The sequence below is a fragment of the Hemibagrus wyckioides genome, linkage group LG23, assembly GCF_019097595.1.
Source record: "Hemibagrus wyckioides isolate EC202008001 linkage group LG23, SWU_Hwy_1.0, whole genome shotgun sequence".
In the NCBI taxonomy this organism is placed as follows: Eukaryota; Metazoa; Chordata; class Actinopteri; order Siluriformes; family Bagridae; genus Hemibagrus; species Hemibagrus wyckioides.
Window position 1 is genome coordinate 7,496,061 of NC_080732.1, and position 22,295 is coordinate 7,518,355.

General features: G+C 37.4%; 1 protein-coding gene and 1 long non-coding RNA gene across 2 annotated transcripts in view; one reads left to right on the forward strand and one right to left on the reverse strand.

Annotated features, from left to right (window-relative positions):
• The window catches only part of sema5a (sema domain, seven thrombospondin repeats (type 1 and type 1-like), transmembrane domain (TM) and short cytoplasmic domain, (semaphorin) 5A), a 209,116-nt gene that overhangs the window by 160,533 nt on the left and 26,288 nt on the right, over window positions 1–22,295 (forward strand). The window contains exons 17-18 of the mRNA XM_058376783.1: window positions 1,365–1,590; window positions 15,818–16,027. Of these exons, the coding sequence (XP_058232766.1) occupies window positions 1,365–1,590; window positions 15,818–16,027 (436 nt within the window). The remainder of the gene's footprint in view (window positions 1–1,364; window positions 1,591–15,817; window positions 16,028–22,295) is intronic.
• On the reverse strand, window positions 5,054–12,781 carry LOC131344456 (uncharacterized). The gene is made up of 3 exons (XR_009203319.1): window positions 9,844–12,781; window positions 9,661–9,724; window positions 5,054–6,425 (listed from the first exon to the last, which is right to left on the reverse strand). It is a non-coding gene; the product is annotated as an uncharacterized LOC131344456 (long non-coding RNA).

Below are 22,295 nucleotides of genomic sequence, written 5' to 3' on the forward strand. Positions count from 1 at the left end.
CTGGGAATCCTTGGGTCCTGCCATCCATGTGGATGTTATTTTGATACACACCCCCTACCTAAGCATTGCTTTCATGGAAACGGTATTCCCTGATGGCTGTGGACTCTTGCAGCAGGATAATGCGCCATGCCACAAAGCTAAACATGGTTCAGAAATGGTTTGATAAGCACAGTAACGAGTTTGAGGTGTTGACTTCGCCTCCAGTTTCCCCAGATCTCAATCCAATCGAGCATCTGTGGGATGTGCTGGTCAAACATGTCCAATCCATGGAGGCCTCACCTAGCAACTTACAGAACTTAAAAGATCTGCTGCTAACATCTTGGTGCCAGATACCACAGCACATCTTCAGGGATCTAGTGGAGTCCATGCCTCGATGGGTCAGGGCTGTTTTGGCAGCAAAAGGGGGACCAACTCAATATTAGGCCATAATGTTATGGCTGATCGGTGTATGTTAGAAGGCTACACTTTGGTTTCATATTGCAAGCATGATAATTAGGCTAATGTAGCATCTAATGAAATCCTGAAATATGTTGAATATATTTATATTAATGTATTAATATTTTGTGGGTGTTTGTTGGTGCTGTATCTGTGATACTCCTTTGAGGGTGTGAGGTTGTACACTGATTTCACAAAGGGGACCTTTTTTTAGTGGTGTGTTATAAGACAACAGGGGTGAAATGGTCAGATTTTTATTGTTAGCTCCTAAAAATAAAAGAGCGAGAGTTTCTTTTCTTGTGAACTATTTCAAATTATTGCAACATATAGAAGTAATGGAAACAGCAAACTTTGGACACCAAGTTGTTGAACACATATACCTCATGATATATGGCACACGTTACACCAAAGTCTTGGTCCGGCTAAAAAGCATGAAAGTTGTAGGTTTGGAAGTTGAGAAGGTGAGAGAGCTAAACAGACTAAAGTGTTGTCTTTAGGTAGAGATGAAGCAAGTGCTAAATTCCATTGACACCAGGATCAGCAGGGAGTCAAATGGCATTGTGGGTATTAGAAGCCAGCATGTCGATGACAGAACTCTTTAACTCTGTACCAAATTTTTTAGTGATATATAAAATATTAAAAAGCAGACACTCAGGGCAGGTATGTCTGTTTTTACCTAGCCTACTAGGGACAATATATTCATAGAAAAGTTGCAACGTGTTTAGATCTTCAAACTAAATGTTGCCATCAAAACCAGTCAACCCTCAAAATACATCTTGGACATGTTGATTATAAATATTACATAGTAAAGAAGTTTACGATAAACTTTTATGTCTTAGATGAAAAAAAAATGAAGGTCATCATAGACTGCTCAAAACTACGAAATCGTGCTTGACAGTAATCACAAGATTTCTTTTTTTCTTTTACAGGAATACCAGTCATGTAATACCCTTCCCTGTCCTGATCTGAAGAAAACTACACCATGGACACCTTGGACCCCTGTGAACATCTCAGATAATGGAGGCCATTATGAGCAACGATTTCGCTACACATGTAGGGCGAGAGTGGCCGAGCCGAACCTGCTCGAGGTTGGGAGGCAGAGGATTGAGATGCGCTATTGCTCCAGTGACGGCTCCACCGGCTGCTCCACCGATGGTAAGCTTTCATTCATCCTTCAGTTAGACCATTATATATATCCTGCTCTGCTATAGTGATCTTATCTCCCAGCTGTCTGGCTCTCTCTCCGTGATCGAGTATGTGTGCACTGGCTGTAGGGCGAGATGCTTCATCGTTTTTGTCCGCAATCGTGAAGGCAGCATGATGTGTTGAAGTGAATAATGTCATTCTCTTTCACTCTCTCGCTCTCTCTCCCCCCGCTATTGATTTTCTATTGATTTATGGCACCACAGCTGGTACCATTCCCTTGGTTACCCCTATGAGAGAGCGAGTAAACCTCTATAAGAAAGGATTCATGAGTCCACTATTATGTAATGTGCAGGTTGTTTAATACACAGATTAAAAGCAGCCATGAAAAATTGAAGGTACAGAGCAGAACCAGTCCTTGTCTGATCTAGAATTGACACCATTTTACCTCAATGAAACGCATCAAACTTTCATAAAAGCAGTAGACTAAGTCCAATTGCTACACATTTCATGTCTATAAGCTTCCCCTTGTGCCCTTGTGTTTTATAGACAGGTTCTGGAAGGCCAAGATATTCTGTGAATTTTCCATTGATCTTGGGTGCAAGTATATACAGATTTCGAAAAAACCTTAAGAAAAGCGTCTTTGAAACATAGACGTGTTAAACAAACATACTTTTAGCAATGCAAGGTATGTATTTTTTTCACAAATCCTAGCTGAGGAAGTTGGGGTCAGAGTGCAGGGGCAGCTATGAGCAGAGAAGTTTAAGGGCCTTGCTCAATTGCCCAACAGCTTGGCAGTGCTGAGGCTTGAACCCCAACATTTTGATCAAGACCCCAGAACCTTAACCACATGAGCACAGGAAACTAATCAGTGGTGGAATGGCATGAGGCTGATGAAGACAGTGTTTTATTTCAATCTACATATTTTATATATACACAACTCTGGAAAACTATGCATGAAGAAAAGTGTCTTTGAAACACAGAGGTATTAAAAACCTGGCTGTGCAAGATATGAAACAACTGGTGATATATTTTATGTAGAGGAATGTCATGAGGCAGAGACAACGTATTTTTGATCACAGTAGTATTGCATTTCTTACTATATTAATGACCGACACACTGCTTTTGTATGTTTAAAGTTGCATTTAATGCTGTAGAATATCCACAAAACAACACATGATGTCATGTTACCAAGGAACTGTGAAAAAGCCTTCCATCCTGAAAACCTTACAGCTTTATCTCTGGCTGTTCGATAGCGCATACACTGGAGACTCATTCCATAAGTGCTAAATCTCATCATATCAATGATTAATCAATTCATGCATTAGAATGAGTGCATTAATGCTTACCTGTGATTTGCCATCGCAACCGGAACTTTCCAGAATAGAAAATTAGGCAACACTTTTTGACCAACCAGAATCGAGAATTCAACAGCGATGTGCTATAAAATCCGATTGTTGAACCTTTAATAAAGAATCTTAGAAATGATATTAGCATATAAACTACCAAACAATGTATTTTATTTCATTTCAGTTATTTTATTAACAATTAGCAGTAACATTTAAATAACACTCAATAAACATTCGAAAACACATTCAGTTTCTACTTACCTCTCTCTCTCTCTCTCTCTCTCTCTCTCTCTGATCAATCTCTTTCATTTTCTCCCTTTCCCACCCTTTCTCACTTCTTCACTTCAATCTAATCCTCTCCCTCATGTCTCTCATAGCCTTTTCTTTTTCGGTATCGGTTATATCGGTTATATTCATCTCCAGTTGATTTCACTGTATAATGATCTACAGTGTAAATTAAGAGTGTTTCTTCACTTCTCAGACAAAGGTGGCAAAAGTACAGGAGTATTCTTCTGAAATAGAACCAAATTTGTTTTCTCTCTCGCTCTCTCCCTCTCTCTTCCCCTCTCTCTTTCTCTTACACATATACATTACCCACACAGAGCACATTGCATGCAATCAAACTTTACCCTCAACATCTGTAAACAAGCTGTTATTAACACTTCATAAAGGAGATGTCAATTAATGTCACCACAAGCCAATTAAAGGCAGACCACCTTCAGGAAAATATGTTTGGCGTCAGATGTTAATGTTAGGATTGTGTTAGGATTGTTAGAGCCTTACTACAGCAGCTAATCTTCATCAACCACCCACCAAGAGCACCATTACAGCAATGACGTCAAGGACGGACACACACACACACACATATGTATATATGTATATAGCTATTTCTTTGTTCTTCCCTCTTGTCCATTTTAAGAACTTTTATAGGCCATAGAGCAAAGACTCTGGTATCATTAGCTCTACTGGGATGTACAGCATCTGTAATAAAATATCCAAATGTCTCGTCTATGAATAAACCCTTGCTTACAGATGGCAGTGAATTAAAGGAACAGTTCAGTAAAAGATCAAACGTATACCAGCGTCGATCAGCCTACACATGTTTTGTGTCTCACTGTTTCCTAGTCTTTCTTTCTTTCTTTCTTTCTTTCTTTCTTTCTTTCTTTCTTTCTTTCTTTCTTTCTTTCTTTCTTTCTATCTTCCTTCCTTCCTTCCATCCTTTCTTTCTTTTCTGAAACTTCCTGTTTTCACTTTACACAACATTAGTAAGTTACATAATCTCAAACTTGTTTGAACATGGCAGCTGTAATCTGTATTTAACATTTATAGTGGAACTACACTTTAATCTGCATCACTTTAGTGTATAGAAGTAGTCACACTAGGTATGTTTACATACGTCTATCTGCGGCATAATTATGGCATCGAAATGATTTCAGTCTGATTGCAGATTCTGAGAGCACTCTTTATATTTAACCTAAACATTGCTATCTGATTCCAATATTCATTTACATTCACACTACTGCAATGCGCCGGGGCGAGATATTTTCAAATCTGTCTACTAAAATAATCAGATTCCAGCATTTACCTGACTATTTTTCATCTATTTACGTGATTATTTCAAATCAAAATTTAATTTGGACTGAGCTCGGTCCGATTGATTGAGGTGTTTTTGAAGGATTTTCAATCCGCTATCTGTCCAGTTGCACAATCAGTCCAACTACTAACAGATTATTTGGATGAATGTAAACGTATTGACCGTGTCCTAAACCCAGAGTTCTTAAAATAGAAGACGGGAAATCTTAAGAGTTCATAATTATAATTATAATCAGGATGTTTGTACGTCTTTCAGCATTATATTCTTATAAGAATTAGAATCTCACGTGAATTTAGTCTAAACAAGTAGGCTCATAAATACATGTGAACATGGATAGATAGATAGATAGATAGATAGATAGATAGATAGATAGATAGATAGATAGATAGATAGATAGATAGATAGATAGATAGATAGATAGATAGATAGATAGATAGATGCCAATCAAATCTGAATCTAATAACAGGTTTAATAAAAATATGTTCTGGTAGTGTAAAGGTCAGACATAAACAGCTCTAAGGGTCCAGTAAATAGTCATGTATGGAATAAAACAAGACTGGGTGTGCTATTATACCACAGCAATTTGATTTTTTTTTTTTAATTTATTGATGAACAAGACATCATATTTTAACCATTTATACTACTTTTACATATTATACAAACCCACTATGATAACAGCACTAACATCCTCTCCTTTTTCTTTGTCTTGATCTTAAGAGAAAATAGAGTCATTACTAAAGAAAATATAAACAAGTAGATCAATTGTGCATAAAATGTTGAAATTAAAAAAGATTTGAATATCAGCCAGCGTTGTAGTCAGAGCTGCTATTAGAGAAAGTTCATCAAGACCTTCTGACCAATCAGATTGTATGTATTTCATTAATAAGCGTACTATTTGAACAATTCATAAAACACAGTATTAATGGGCTCTGCGGTTTTTCGAGTGAAAGGGGTCGCTGGGTGCAAAAGATTTTAGCACTCATGTCTGCGTGACTGCAATTACAGAGAAACTGCATTCAGTTTAAAGTATATATTCACAGGGTGAAAGGAAATGGAAAAACATCAACACTGCTGAGCTGACAGAAATAAAATTGCTAGCATCACCTGGAAAGAAGAGCTACCACAGTGTCATGTGGAGAGCTAATCTGAGTGAATACGGTTCTACATATTGAGCACAGGAATCATTTCTTTATCTGAGCAATTATCGCTCCTCATATCCTTTGTTAACCATCCAGCTGTGTCTGATGAAGCCTTTTTACACTCCTTCACCCGGGCATGATAGATCTGTGAGCTCTCATGGCAGGTAATTAACTTATATTGTGCGTCATCTTATAATTACCTCAGCTCAAAAAAGTGTGTATGACAGCCGTCAGCAGGTCTGCGAAGGATGAACTTGGGAAGGCATGGAGGTTCTTGCTGGCCAGCATTCGTCGCTAGTGCCTACTGTATCAACCTGAATCCACGAGCAAACAACGACTGCAAGCTGGATTCAGATTTACAGGATAGCAAAGCGAGTATAATCTGTATTTGCAACATTCAAGACTTTTTTTTTTATTATTTGTGAAATACTATCATGGATTCTGCATCTGTCAGTCCAAGTGATGGAGGCGTGGCTTGGCTATTATGCCTCTCAGTCCTGGTGAAAGAAGCATGCCTGCTTTGCCAATCAGTCCCGGTAGAAAAGTCATGGCCTTTGTGCCCGTCAAGGAAGTGTGGCCTCTGCGTATATCAGTACCCATTAAAGAGCAGTGGTCACAGTATACAAGAGTTCAAATAAAGGAGGTTTGGCTTCACTTCTGAAGAAGACAGCATGGTCTCTATGGCTGCAAGTCCCAACGAGAAAGGCTCTGTGCTTCTCAGTCCCAGAGAATCTGTCACAGCCTCATGGTTTTCTAAGCCTATAGCTATGGAATGGAAAAAAAGAAGAAGAAGAATCTGTTTGGACACCTGTATCAATAAGCATTTCTTCTGCAATAACTCTTATCTGCAAAAACTCGCCTGCAATAAATAAAAGGCTGGACTTCAAATGAGCCTAGAAGGCAAAATGTCAAAGAAAAGGGCATCAAAGCTTCAAAGTTCTGATAGAACAGCAGCACGTTTGTGATGTGTGAAAAATGACAAGGTGACATCTAGGGAAGGGCAAAACTGATTATCAAACACTCCTGCTTTGATTAATTTGAGGAAAGGTTTACAGACTTGTGTAGAAATACCAAACCGTCTGCCAGTTTTCAGTCTGCAATGTGTAACACAATCCATTATCATTTCAAACATCATTTGTTATTATTATTATTATTATTATTATTATTATTATTATTATTATTATTATTATTATATGTTCCCTTAATCAATGCTTATGGTGCTTCTCATATCTTTGGCAGCTTTTTTTTATTAGATCAGTACCATTTTATCTATTTTTAAACCGGTCTGCAAATCACACAGCTCTCATTCCCATGTGCAAGATATGCAATGATTAAAAAACATATACTGACTGACTAGTTTTAGCTTACTACTAAATAAGCCATATTACAGTTATTTCTGATAAAAGCCCACGATGAAAAAGTCTAATGGGATCATATTGGGAAAAGAAACTAAAATAATCTAATGAATGGATATTCCAGCTTGTTACATAGAAAATAACAAAACAATGTCTGACTTAATTAGTCAAAGAAAAAAAGAAAGATAATAATCAGTCAGTCTCTCTTGATACATTAGTCAGGTCTGTCTTTTTCCCTGCTCCAAACACCCACTCTCTGATCCGACCATGGGAAATATCTTTCAAAATGAGGAGGATTCAAACCAAAAACAAGCCTCTGGCCATGATGGGATACCTCAGAGAGATTTAAAGGACTGTGAACCGAGTGAAACTCTTTGTGATATCTTAAATACATCTTTCCAAGAAGGTATTAATCCTCCACAGTAGAAAAAGGCAAATGTCAGCCCTATTTCCAAATGTCAACCCACCTCAGTTGATCAATCACAATCGATATCAGTAACCCCCACTCCCCAGCTTAGTAAGATAGCAGAGGAGTTTTCAGTCCACTGGGGGAAAGAGGATATATCTGCCAATCTTGACTTGGTAGCAGGACTGGAAGATCTGCTCATGCACTAATGAGGACAAATCCTCTGAAGTTCCTTCCACTATTACATTAATATAAACAGCACCGCATTTTTCAAAAGCCTTTCACAAACCTGACTCTAGCCACACTAGGCCTTATTCTCTGCTCCCCTATGACTGCTTAGGTTTTCTCTGGGTTCTCCTGTTTGCTCTGGCCCACACAAAGGATATTGGCAGGTCAACTATCTATGCTTAATAGCCTGTGAGTATGTGAATCTTATCACTGATGTCCCATCAAGGGTATATTCCGGTCTTTCTACTGTTCCTTGTTCCTTGGCATTGGATCATTATAACCAGTAGTAACTTCTAACCACAGATTTTAGGCAGTATGATTTCTGTGCCAAATGATCTCTGTTAGTAATTGTTATGGTTCCCATTTTGGCCACTAGGTGCATTAATAAATACATAGATCTAAATGGGGCAGGGAGCATGCTTCCCTATGCTTGTGCAACATCTAGAAAAATACTGGAATAAAAAAATATATCTGTGAAATAGCTACATAAAAAATCATGCAAAATAGGTGATTAATGTTTTAAAGATATTTAAAATGTATGGAGGTCTGAATCAGGATTTTTTGCTAATTAAAATCTGTTGAATGGATTACAGACGTGTTGGGGCTCTAGCACAATGGGCGCCATAGAGAAGCCACCAGTGACTATAACAGAGACAAATCACTTTCCGAAGACGAAGGAATGAATAGAGGAAGGTAGGGAGCTGGTTGGTTGGTTATTATGTCTCCTATTTGAGACAGTAAAAGTGCACAGGGAGTGCTTCCCAGTGTACAGTATTAGGGGGTGTGATCACTTGTGCTGCTACAGATTTTTAAAATTGTCATCCATGTACGTCATGGTCTGCATAACCTAGACTTCTGTGCTGTAAAATGGCACTAAATGCAGTTAAATACAGTAATAAAGACAGTGACATTTATGAGAAATCCTCCTCTTCCTCTTATGCCACTTCACCTGTCTGGATAACAGAGAACATCTTGTGATACTGTCAAGGAGCTAAGAAACAATCTGACCTGCAGCGGGATTGTCGTAACACCAAACTACATTCCTGATTCATCTGAGAACCCAACAGAAATATATATATATATATACACTAGACTTATCCATCCCAAACTCCGGTATGGCTGCACAGCATGGTGTGGAAATCTGACACTAACTCTCTCATACCAACATGTTCAGAAATGTACTTTCCAAATCATTATTGGAAGGGCATTCTATACTTCTCAAAAACTCTTTCACTGACCACCCTCCAGGAGAGAATTAACACATCGTACAAGAACTACATCCTACTTAGTTCCCCTTCTAGAGACTGAAAGACTGACTGTTTTTAAAGCCCAAATGCTATTCTGGCTAAGCAGGAAGTGTAACCACTTCAATTGCAAATCCCCAAAATAAGAACTGAGAGATAGGGAACATCAGTTTTCTCTCACTAATAAGACATTTAAATGTAAAGCCAGTATAGCCAGTGAATAGCCAGTGTTTTTTTTTTTTGTTTTTTTTTATCTTAGATCTATATAAAAAGATCTTTGCTGTTTTGATTATTTAGTTTTCTTTAAGAGAAACGTAAATCCTTGTGAATCTAAAGCAGTAAACCACAGCACTATCAAGCTTCCTAATCAGGTGCTGATTTGTTTTCTATATCAGCAGCTCTGAAAATGATATGTTTATTCTACATGATCATTTCTACGGCAACAGCTCATTCCCATGATGTTCTCAAAGTGATGTTTATTTTTATTTAAGATTTATGGTAGGAGTGTCAGTGTCTCCTGTTAAAACTGTTTTTCTGCCTCTGTAAAGTCTTCTAAATGGAGGACATTGTGTTTTTCAGTTTCTTTACAATGTAACTAGACACAATTTTTTTTGTATTATTAACTTCTAAAGAGAGGAAAGAATGAGTCTGTTTTGCAGATGCAACAGATATAACTATGAAATTAGATCTACTTAAAGTATTACATAAAATGATATTAGAAAGTATATCATTAATCATGTGTTATGATGACTTGTAAATGAATCTACCTTGGAGTGGTAACTCTTGTTTCTTGTTGGGATCAATCACAGCACCCTGTCACTGATTATTTTCCTGTGAAATCAGGCAATACTGTGTTTTATTCATAAATTTAAAAATAAAAAAAAATAAGAATTGTTTGTAAGATGGTGTTAAACAGAGAAGTAGTTATCAATAAAAAACATAAATATTACTTGTAGATTGCAAGCTGGACCATGCTGTCTCGACCAGTCTGATGATGGACAAGCAGTTTGTTGCTGATGTAACATGAGCTTCATTAAGCCAGGCCACAAGTGTGACTCAGCATGTTACATTTAATGTAATCCACGCATTCTAAAAGTTGGTAGCTGTGGTCCGAGCACCAGGAGGCAACATCAAATATTCATAGGCAACATAAATATCCATATTAATAAATCAGGAAAAGGACGTTGCAAAAGTTGTAACAGGAAGCAAAGCTTGACAGCATTGAACAACAAAGATGCACAATAGGACTTGGAAACAATGAGCTCAGAATTCAGAACAGGCACACAGGTGTATATTAGACAACAGACCAATGACAGGACAAGGGAGGAGACGGGACTAGAACAAAAACAAAGGCACATGATAAAACAAAAGCACACAGTGTATAGAGAATCAGCGCCAGCAGCACACCCCACACTGGGAAACATGCCACATGCTGCGAGGGGGACTTCTCGACAGCTGGCTTCCTCTACTAATATGAAAAGAATTAATGCACCTACACTAAGCAGATTAATGTGGATGAAAATCTAATAACAATATCAGTGAAATATCACTCATTAACATCTTGCCATAACTGATTTATTAAAGTCTCTTCATCATAATGATCATCAGTTAAATTCTGGCCAAGGGTATTTAGTTTTTTTTGTTGTTTTTTTTAAAGATGCCTCTGACGTTCCTAAGTGTTAACAATGAAAACATTGTCAGGTTGATATTTTTAAGCATGTATTATTCCTAAAAGAGCTGGATGATTTTGGTGATGGCGTGAAGTCTTTTCTGTAAAAATGGTGTCTATTTTTTTTTTTTAGGAACAAGGAAAGGTCACTCTTTGTCTTCTAAAGTGGACATCTTCTCCCTCTCACCCTCCTCATTATTGTATGCCCTCTTCATGATCGTACCTAACCAGAGGTGGACAAAGTACAAAACTTGAGTGAAAGTACAGATACTACTGGTCAAACAATACTCCATTACAAGTAAAAGACAGATTTTTTCCTTAAGTAAAAGTACAGAAGTACTTAAAAAGTAAATGTCAATGCATTGTTTTGTCATTGTTGCATTATTGTATACAATATTTACAGTACTTTTTGTAGCAACCTAGTGACCCGTTTGTAGTAATTGTGGAGTTAAGAGCTTGTAGTGAAATGTAGAATGTAGTGAAGTTAAAGTAACAAGTTTCCAGAAAAAGTGTACTTAAGTACAGTTCTCAAGTGAATGTACTTCATTACTGTCCACCTCTGTACCTAACACTCTGAACTGACGTGAACATGTGAAGGCAATGTGATGTGTTCAAGTGTCATGTCATCCATCCTCTTTCAACTTCTCACTCTCTGCTCTATTTTCATTCTGTCTTTCCTTCCGCTACTCTCTTCATACCCTTGCTCCATTAAGTAATTGGCCTGAAGATTTTTTTTTTCCCCAGGAAACTTCTGATCTCACTCTTTCCTCCCTTCATGCTTCCTGCTTTCATTCTAGAACTAATCTTATATATATTTTTATTGGATGCTGCCCAAGGTCTGCCCTAGGTTTTAAAGGCCATTGATGTCTATGATTACCTCTTGCTCAGAGCTTTTTACCCCATTTCCTCCATCCTCTAGGATGCGGCCCAAAAACTTGTCCGCTTACATCAAAAGCAAAATGTCTTCATGTACTTTTCTTTCCATGTCTGTCTCTTAGTGTCTTTTACTAACATGTTCCCCTCAGTATGCTGTTTGTTAGGACTCTCTCTCTCTACAGTAGCAATCGATTAATACTTCCACTATTTTGAACATTTGCTCTAACTAGCGTTGCAGCTAGTTCCCAGAGATCAGAATTTTTCCGTGTTTAACCTTACAATATCCCAACAATATGGCGAACACATGTTTGTTACTTGGGAGTTTCCTTTCGTTGGTTATTGCAATCTTTTTGATCTTAATCCTTCCATCTCTGTAGATTTCTCTTTTTTCGTAAGCCCCATGTGTCTTAAATTTCCTACACAACAACCTTAAAAACTATAAGTATCAAAGAGTCTTCTAACCTCAGGAGTTTTGCTAAAGTACCCCATCAATTAGATTAGATTAGATTTACAGAACTTTACTGTCATTGTGCAAAGCCAATGAAATTCAGTTAGCCTCTAACCAGAAGTGCAAAGTGGTATAGTTACAATAAATGAATAGATATAAAGCTATATAAAGCTGATATATACAGGGGGGAGTGGATGATTTATGTACAGGTAATTGATTGATGATTTACATACTGTATATATATGTTCCTTTTTTTCTCCACGACCATGTGTTTAAACACAACACCTTTTCATAATTATCTGCAATACAAATACAGCAGGGAGCAGTTTTTAATTGCCTCCTGTCTAACTGTTAATAAGCATCAGCAGCGGCACCAGGACTGTTTTATTAGTGGGTGCTTTGGGGTAGCAGGCCATATTCTTGGGAACTGGATTTATAATAATACGGAGGACCTGCCTAGCATATTCATTCAGTTGTTATTAATCAGAAAAGCCCTACTGAGACCGGAGTCTCATTTTCCGAGCATATTGACAAAAGGTAATAAAAACTGACATTAAAAGACATTTAAATCAGCAAATGATAATATACACAATCAAGTATAGTAAAGAGGCATGTGTAATTAAAATTGAATCAAAAATCCAAATCATATAATATGCAGCGCTGTAAAGGAAAATCAAAAAAAAAAAAAAAAGGAAAATTATTGCAAAGAACAAACCGGGGAAAAAAACAACAGCCTAAAAAAACTAGACAGCTGGAATGACACAAGCTAATTTCCCTTGCATCCAAGAGGTAATTATTAGCTAACTATCTAATAATAGCTAATGTGCAATAATAATCTAATAATTTAATTAATTTGCTTAAGAATTTATGACTGAAACGATTCCTTTTTTATTCCTGAATGTAATGTAACAATTTCAGTATAAAGTCAGAAGAAATATAAATATAAAAATAAATAAATTAGTTATTTTCATATTATTTTTTATTTTACATATCCGTAAATCATTGCTATGAACAGTGGTTTAGTATTGTAAACAATATGGTTTGCCGTATCTTAAAAATACATACCTAAATGTATAAATTGTCTCCAAGTATTGGACTGAATAAACAAAGTCTTTGACCTGGGGAAACAGATTGAAACATAATGAGCTCCATAGCAGCTGTATCATTTTAACCAGAAATAAAGTTTTGCAAACAAGATCTTGGGCACCATAGATCGCAGTTACATGGTAGCTTAATGGTTAAGTTGTTGGATAGCTGATCAGAAGGTTGTGAGTTTGAATCCCAGGTCCACCAAGCTGCCACTGCTTGGTCCCTGAGTAAGGCCCTCAATGCTTGTTTAAAAATATGAGGAAATGTGTCGTGTCACAACTTCATCTGATCTCATTTTTAACTCTTATGACACAAATAACAATGTACGTAAAAGTGCAAAAGAATGATCCTTGAAATAGATATTTTAAGCTACTGAATATTTTTTAGTATTTTAGTATTTTTAAGTAAATAAACCTGGTGGATGCTATGCTTTATTCCAATGGAAGATGCAGCACCCTCTAGTGCCCCCTCGGTGCCACCATTACTCAATAACAGAGGATTAGGGGTATTTCTGAGGTCCAATCACATACACCTAATTTTGGATAAGACCCTTATTGGTGAAGAGAAATGATTTTCAGATGTATTTGCATAATTGCAAATATTGCAGGAATAGAAATAAACTCTACACTGTGCTGACCTTTGATGGCACCATTTTCTGTTCACTGGAAACTCAGCTGTTTTATTTAAACCTCACAACTTTTTTGGAAAACAAAAATGGGGTCACGTGTATTTGTGTCATTGCAGGAAGAGAAATAAACCATCAACTGCACCTAACTTTGACGGTACCGTTTTTACCGTTGACTGGAAACACTGCATTTTCTTTAAAATTGAAACTCAAATATTGATAAAAATCATTTTTGCTTGAAAAATTTGGAAAAGAAAAATAGGGTTAAAGGGTCACACAGTGGCACAGGTAGCATTGCTGCTTCACAGCATCAGACCCCTAGTGTGATTTTGAGTTTTGCATGTTCTCCTCATGTCCCTATGGGTTTCCTCCAAAAAAAAAAAAAAGGAAGAAATAGCAATGTGCCCTGCGATGGACTGATGTTCCATCTACCATATATTTCCACCAATGTATACCCTGACCAGAAGAGAGCAATGAGTAGATGCATTAAACTGAATGAAAACATTAATGCCGATGCCTACAAGTGTCCTCTCTGCTCTGAAAAAAAAATCTATAAAAATGATTTAGAGCTCATTTCACTTACTTACTCCAAATTTACCCAGTAGCCTGAACTGTGGTTTCCTATTCAACCAAATATCTGTAATTTCCTAAGAAAAACAACCTGCACTTCATTCAGTGTCTACACACTCTGCTTTTGTTGTGCTGATACTCCTGAGCTTGCCAGTTGGGAGAAAGGTGTGAATATACCACACTATGTAACCCACTAGAGCAATTCATTTTCTGGATTGAATATTTGGTGTGCAGGACAACCAAAAAGAGCCAAGTTCTTTCTTCATCCTCATTCTCCTCCTTATGATCATTATCAGGATCATGATCATCATCATCAGTCCACTTTTATTTTCTCAGTGTTCATGCACTAAATTTCATTCCTTTTTTAGTTGCGATTGATTTGTGCTAAGAAAGTGTATGGGTGTTTATTGAGTAGTCGGCTGGCGCTTCGTGTTTACCTGCAACTCAATGCACTCTTGGTTTTAAGGTGTGAAAAGGTTATGAAACAGTCTATTGGCATTGAGAGGGCTGTTTGATGGAGAGCTCTATAAATAATGAGAATGAGCAAAGAGGCAAAGAGGGACTGACATTCCTCTCATCCCCAGCCAGGCCCTGCTAAAGGTCAAGTGCTGAAAAATGGAGAGTGAAGCACAAGCAAACAATGGCATGAAAATAGCAACAAAAAAAAAAAATCTCTGAACACTAAAGTTAAGAATATTTCATTTTAAAGCCAGAGCTCAACCAAAGAATAGTGTCCTAGGCCGTATGGCTCATATTTTTTTTATTTCAGCTTCTTCTGACTTTGCACTGCAGAGATTTTTGTTTTCTGTTTTTGTATTATTCGACATTTAACATAATGAATAAACTAAGCTCTTAGTAATCAGTTCAGAAACAATGTCCTGAATCTGAAAACATACATTAAGGATATTTCACACAGTTGTTTGTCATATGTAAATGTTAGATTAGTTGGTTTTCTGACACTAAGTTGCTTGTCATTACCGAAGTTTTATTTCTATTGCAGAAACTGTTGTCTAATAATGCAGATATATGTATTGTTATAACTTACAATCCTTCTCCTGGAATAATCCAGGCATCTCACTCCAGATATAATCCTGAACGTTATGCGAAGCTTGATGTGCATTTTGCCTAAATTATCTACCATTTGAATTATTTAAAACCACCTTTTATATTATAAAGAAGTCTATGGCTAATTTATATTATACTTTATCTCACAAGATATTAGTCTTCTTATTTTTCTTGCCAGTTCAGACGTAAAAGTTCACATAACTTGATCCATGTGTTCATCTGACAAAATATATTTTCAAAATTAGGAACATATTGTTGACTGTGTTTAATGAATTTATATAATTTGTCCATTACCTAACTTTGTGTAAAAGCAGCTGGCAAACAAAAAAAAAAGCTACATTTTTGCCCTGACTGTAAATTGTGCTTCTCCAGGTTGCTGAGATCGTGTTATTACCCCACTTTATTGAATAGTCTGCTTCTCTTATCTCACATGCCATACATTTTCCTGCTACTCATCTCAGCTCAGTCTAAAAGTGCAGTATTTATGACAAGGCATCAATTTATATATTGCATGAATCAGCACTGCTGAGACACATCCTAACTAAGCCTCCATCTCTACATCTGTGCGTGTGTGTGTGTCAGGAGATGTGCTGCGATCAGGCCGTATCTCCGGGCTCACTGTGAACGGAGGCTGGTCAGTCTGGAGCTCATGGACTCAGTGCAGCCGTGATTGCAGCTCTGGAGTGCGCAGCCGCAAGCGAACCTGCACAAATCCTAAACCCAAATACGGAGGAACGACATGTTCAGGGCCTGCGCAGGAATACCAGGAGTGTAACACAACACCATGCCCAGGTGATAACCTGCTCACTCTTTTTTTTATGCTATTTTGCTTTATTGTGTGTGTAAGTGACCTTTGGTAGAACATGCATGCATAAGCACTGATTATGCAATGCGTTAGCATTGAATAACACTCCACAAGCACTTGAATAAGCATTAATATCATATTTCTAGAAAAATGCAGCTTTATCGCAAATTTATTTCTATGACTATTTGTGGCTATTGAATAAGTGCCTTAGAAGAGCTGGTGATGATGCATTATAACAATGTAATAAATGGGGTAAATGTTAGGTATCTGTCTTCTACATTCATGTGTCAGTAGAAAAGACCATATTATAAATGTAGAAATGTATTAAAAATAGTTAAATAAATGTTTCAGAATCTTGAAGAGAATTAAGTATTGTGAATTTTAAAAGGTTGAAGTTATACTCAGTGGCCACTTTATTAGCCACACCTGTTCATTCATGCAATTATCCAACTGGCCAAGCTTGTAAGGCAGTGTAGTGCATTATACAGGTCATGAGAACATTGGTTAATGTTCACTTCAAGCATCGTAATGGGAGGGGATGATCTCAGTGACCCAGTGCCATGGTTGTTGGTGTCCATTGGACTGATTTGAATTGTTCAGAAACACACAACTAAAGAATAGAAGCCTTTACTTACACATTTCACACACACATTATAGCACAGTGAAATTCTTTTCTTTGCATATCCCAACTTTGGTATTTTGGGGTCAGAGTCAGCCATAATGCAGCACCCCTGGAGCAGTGATAGGGTTAATGGCCTCGCTCAAGGGCCCAACAGTGTCAGCTTGGCAGTTCTGAACCCCAACCCACAACCTAGAGTCACCGCTGCCCAAAACCAAAAAAACTGGCTCCTTCTCAAGGCAAGACTAAAAAACACATCGTGAACTTAGCCAAAAGGCAGAGACGCAGAAATAAAAAACATCTATTGAAAAGCAGTTTTTCGGGTTGATGAGAAAATTCAGTTGAGAATGTCCAGACCGGTTTCAGCTCTCAGGATGCCGACTCATATAATTTAAACAGCCACTCTTTACAACCATAGTGAGCAGAAAAATATCACATCACATTCAGCATATCAAGCCTGGAGGCTGGTAGTCTACAACAGCAAAGACCATATCTGGTTCTTCTCATTTCCAGTCTGCTGACCCTGCAGCGGGCCCAGCCTCGCCAAAACTGGTCAGATTGAAAATAGACTGGACAATGTTTTACCAACCTTCCAATACAATCTATTTTTTAAATATATAATGAATTAAATTGAATATTTTCAGTGACTCTGAGAGACTAAAATAATTGTATGGATGAGCAGGTGTGTAGCTTGTTCCTGATAAGCTGATTGGTTGGTTAATGTATGTTTTATAAATGCCCACAGTCACATTTTACACTTCACAGATGCTTTAATGTGTTTTCACATATAGTTCTTTTGAAATGAGCCATCCTCAGACCTGTTGAAGTGGTCCTGTAAGAGGAACTAGCTTCAAAAGACCTAAGTGCTTTTGGTGTTCATAATATAAGTGCACTCTCTTTCTAGACACTTTTCCGTTGATGAGCTCTCAGACCACTTGTTGTTTACAGCACAACTTGTTTAGGACTCCAGAGTCCATCTGTGTATAACACTGAGTTATAGATAACGTGTTTCAAAATGGTTATATTACATGATACTATGCTTTAGAAGTTGGGTTACTGATTGGAAGGTTGTGAGTTTGGATCCCATGACCCCAAGCTGCTGCTGCTACTGGACCCTTGAGTAAGACCCTTAACCCTCAGTTGTATAAATGAGATCAATGAAAGTCGCTCTGGATAAGGGCATCTGCCAAATGTGCTAAATGTAAAAATGTTAAAAAAAAAGAAAGCAAGGAGTGAAAATCTTGTTGCAGAAGCACAAAAATCAACATGCTTTATGTCATATGCCTAGTGGTGTCTCTGATTGTGTTTGGCTTAAATAAAATACTTGCATGCGCCATATAATACATCAGTAATATACAGGAAATACTGTTCACACAAGTAAGGCGCATAAAGCCATGGCTAGGTGTGCAGTACACGATTTTAGAGCGTGATGTGGAGAGCATTATAATCGCACAATGCAGCTGTACCTTTGTTTAAGTAGGGGAACATAAACAGAGCTAAATAAAATGTTTCTTGGCATCCTTGGCTGATTCGAGGGGGCATCCGGCATAAAACCTGTGCCAAGATCAAATATGGCACTCTGTGGAATTCAAGATACTCTTGCTTATACCTTGATCGCTGGCCAGCACTGACAAGTTAAAGCTGTTATTAATGTTTGCAGTGCAAAATTTGACAAAACAAAGAAGTACGGTTATTTTTTGTTAGATATTTTATATACAGGTTGTTAGACTGAAAACTGTGCCTGCTCTAAATCATACACAGAGATAAAGCTGTGGGATGAGAGTATATTTATTTATTTGGATGAATTCTAATAAATAGTTATGAGGGAGAGGGAGAGAGAGAGAGAGAGAGAGAGAGAGAGAGAGAGAAGACAAAGAGTGGGAGAGAGAAAGAAAGAGAGTGTGGGAGAGAGAGAATGAAGGGAGAAAGAGATAGAGAGAGAGAGAGAGAGAGAGAGAGAGGCTGTGCTACATCTCTGTTAATAATCAAAAATTAAGTTCCAATTCAAAAATAACCCCATTTATAATACAAATAAAATTTCAACAGCTGTGTTACTCCATATGCAGATGTAACTGTATGTCACTATGGTTATAATCGTTCATATGTAGTGTATTACTATAGATTGGTGATCTATCTGACCAGAAATTTCTGCACATTGAACACACACACACCATCCAGCCAATCAGAATCGAGTATTCTTGTGCACCATGGTGTAATTTTTTATATTAATGCTGCCTTACTATGTACGCTCCATATCATAATTGCTTCCATTAGGAATTAGCCTATATGTCCTGTGGGACTATACAATCCCATGGCAACCATTAGAAAATCTTTTTTTTACTGAATTTTTAGTTGGTATGTGACAGAAAACCACAGCTACTCAACTTTATATATATCAGCAAAACATGAAGTGGACAGGGACCGCTTTGCTTTCACAAGACACAAATCAAATGGACTATGAATTGCACCATGATCGAACCGTACTCCGAGCACTTCAGAGGTGGTCTGAGTAAGGTTCTCTTGTGGCTCATTTTAAAGGGCTCTGAATGATTTGTTGTGTTCACATATGCACAAAAAAATGCTGAGTCACCAAGCTGAGACGACTCGGATGATGAAAACGGGCCATGTGCGAAAACACATCTGAAAAGATGCAAGAACTCGACATTTGCCTGCGTACCTAAAACTGTAAAAGTGTGAAATTGTTCTTCGCTGTTTGAGCTGGTGTGGAGCAGATTGTATATATGTAAAGCACTCGGGCACAGGGATTAAATTCTCCTGTGATATGCAGCTACATTTGAGCGTGTGCCATGATCAAGAAGACGCAGCTTGAATTGTCAAAGTTCTCAGAGGTTTCCTTGTGAGATACAATAACTAATAATTGTCAATAATTCAATAATCTTGACCTGCATCAAATGGTTCTGCTTATATGATTATGAAGCCATTGATTATGCCTAGTATGAATCGACAAAAATTCGAAAACAGAAAACATTTTGGAAACCTCATACAGCAGCATAGTGCAGTGTAGTTGTATAGAATTTGAATTAGAATTCGCTATTATTACAAATCACAGTATTTTAATCAATACCTCGATCCCAGTTATATATTTCAAGGTGCTATGTGTGTGATCAATTTCTCCTTGTTTTTCTATTCACCTAGGATATTCTATACCTGAAAGTATCATTAAAACGTCACAAAAAACATCACTATAAAGTTTATCATAATACACAGCTCTTATTTAGCACACATTTAGCTTAACGAACCCAAAGGACTGCATCTGTAGCTGTAGTCGTGCTATAAGTTGCTCATGTTGTGTTATATGTATGGGTCTAGACAGCACAGTATAGCATGAATATCATACTTTGTAGCATTTTTCGGTTAAAAGCACGAGCGTGACACTTAGCAAAGGGAATGTGATAATTGTAATAATAATAATAATAATAATAATAATAATAATAATAATAATAATGCATTTTATTTATATAGGTCACCCAGATGCCTTCCAGATAAAAGATAAAACAAGATAACTGATAAAACACTACAATGATTAGCATGTGCTCCATGCAGTGATGCTGAAGCAGTGCATTCACCTCGCCCGGTGTAAAGTGGGTTTAATAGTGTTTAAGAGCTCACCCTATGAGCATACAGCTCTGCAGTCCTGTTTCTGCAAAAGTCACCTTTTAATTGCGAAAGTATTTCAATTTAACTCTTTCGACTAATCAGTGTTCTCAGAAATAGGAGCAGTTTAAATTAATAGGAACAGATAAAAAAAATAAGGAAAAGTTAACAAACCCGGGTAGAACAAACACTCCAATAGATGTTAGGTGGAAATCAGGGTCAAAAACAGGCACACACTCAGGGTACTAACTGATTCCAAACAGGCTAAATCAAGGTCAAGAGCAGAGGATATACTTATTCCAAAAATCAGGTAAACATGAGCAGAAAGTCAGGCTTGATAAACCTCAAGGACGTGAGAGAACTGAACGTATACTATGCCAGTAATAAACTGAAACCAAGGTGCTTTTACCAACAGTGCTATGAGCATACTAAGAACAGTGCGAAGAAGAACATACTGTACTAATTTAACACAAGTGAAGAGGATGATGACTGTGAGTCTGGGAGTGCAAGTAGTTGTATAGAGTGGGGGATGTGGTGGTCTACTTGGACTACTGATCGGAAGGTTGTGAGTTCAAATCCCAGGTCCATCAAGCTACAACTGTTGAGAACCTTGAGAAAGGCCCTTAACCCTCATGTCACTCTGGATAAGGGCTTCTGCCAAATGCCAGAAATGTAAATGTAGAGTTTATAGGCCACAGTGAAAAAAGAGTGATGTGTGATGACGTGACAGAGATTTCACATGGCAAACAGCAGCAGTAAATCTGTTTGTTTTCCACACAAAAAAGCCATCTGACAAATGAATAAGAAAAAAGAAAAAAAAGATGGTATAAATACATATTTAAAAATGATAACAATAACCATACTGAAGTCATTTTCCATAATAGATTATTTGTCTAATTGTGAGAGTTTGGAAGCATTTATTTCAAGCCGGGGTTTATAACACATGCATAACATTACAGTTACTCTGATGCTGATGCAGTGTTTGCTTTATAAAAACCCATTTAACAAAAGGTACAAAATATTCTTATGCATTGTCCTTTATTGCTCATTCATGTCCTTATTAAGACAGGCTTCCTATAAAGTGCTCCTGAAATCATTGTAGAATATAATTGCCAGAGGTGCTAATGTGAAATTCATGGGAACCAGATGTAAAACAGATGCACTAATGCAAAATAATACATGCACACACGCACATCCTAACTCTCTACTGACTGTAGTGCTCTTCGCTGAAGTGATTACGGGACCGTGTCTCATTTTACACTAATGTCCCTAAAGTAATCGGTACGTGTTAGAGGGTCGTTGAGCAGTGATTAATGACGAAGGGAACAAAGGGAAACAAAAGCACTCGGATTTGTTCGTACGTATAAAAGTACAAAAGCAAAGCACCGGTGTTAAGAAGAGGAAAGACTTGCTGGAAATCGAGAAAAGCCCCCACAGCACAGTGTACATAATCACATCTCAGGCTAATTACCCTGGCTGCTACCTCTCGCTGTAATACAGGAGGAGTCAGTCTAATTAAATGAGCGCTTGTCCCCATATTATGGGGAAGCATGTCATCTAAATGGAAATTTGCTCCTTAAGCAGGTGGAAAAAAACAGGGAGGGTAGACAATTAGGAATTTTCCTTGTCTGTAATCATTATTAATGTCAAACAGCGAAAGTTGTAATTCGTTTAACAGACGTCATCCATCATCCTCTCTTACTGGGATGCAGGAAAACATAACGTATAAAGTCTTAATTTCATCTCTACATTTGCGACATGAAGCCTCCAATTACCCAACCAGACGCGATTTAAAAGAATAGTCTGGTCAAATATGAAATGTACACAATGTTCCCATTACCACAAATTGAGTCAGTAAGTCAAGAGATGTTCTGTACAAAGCTGATCCACCATTTAGCATTGTGCAAACTACCCCTTAAATCATAATACACTCCAAATTGGTAATATTGAAAGAAGACTTGTTTCTGTGGAGTCTGTATAGCACTATTATTAATAAAATAATAATGGAAACATTTTTTTTC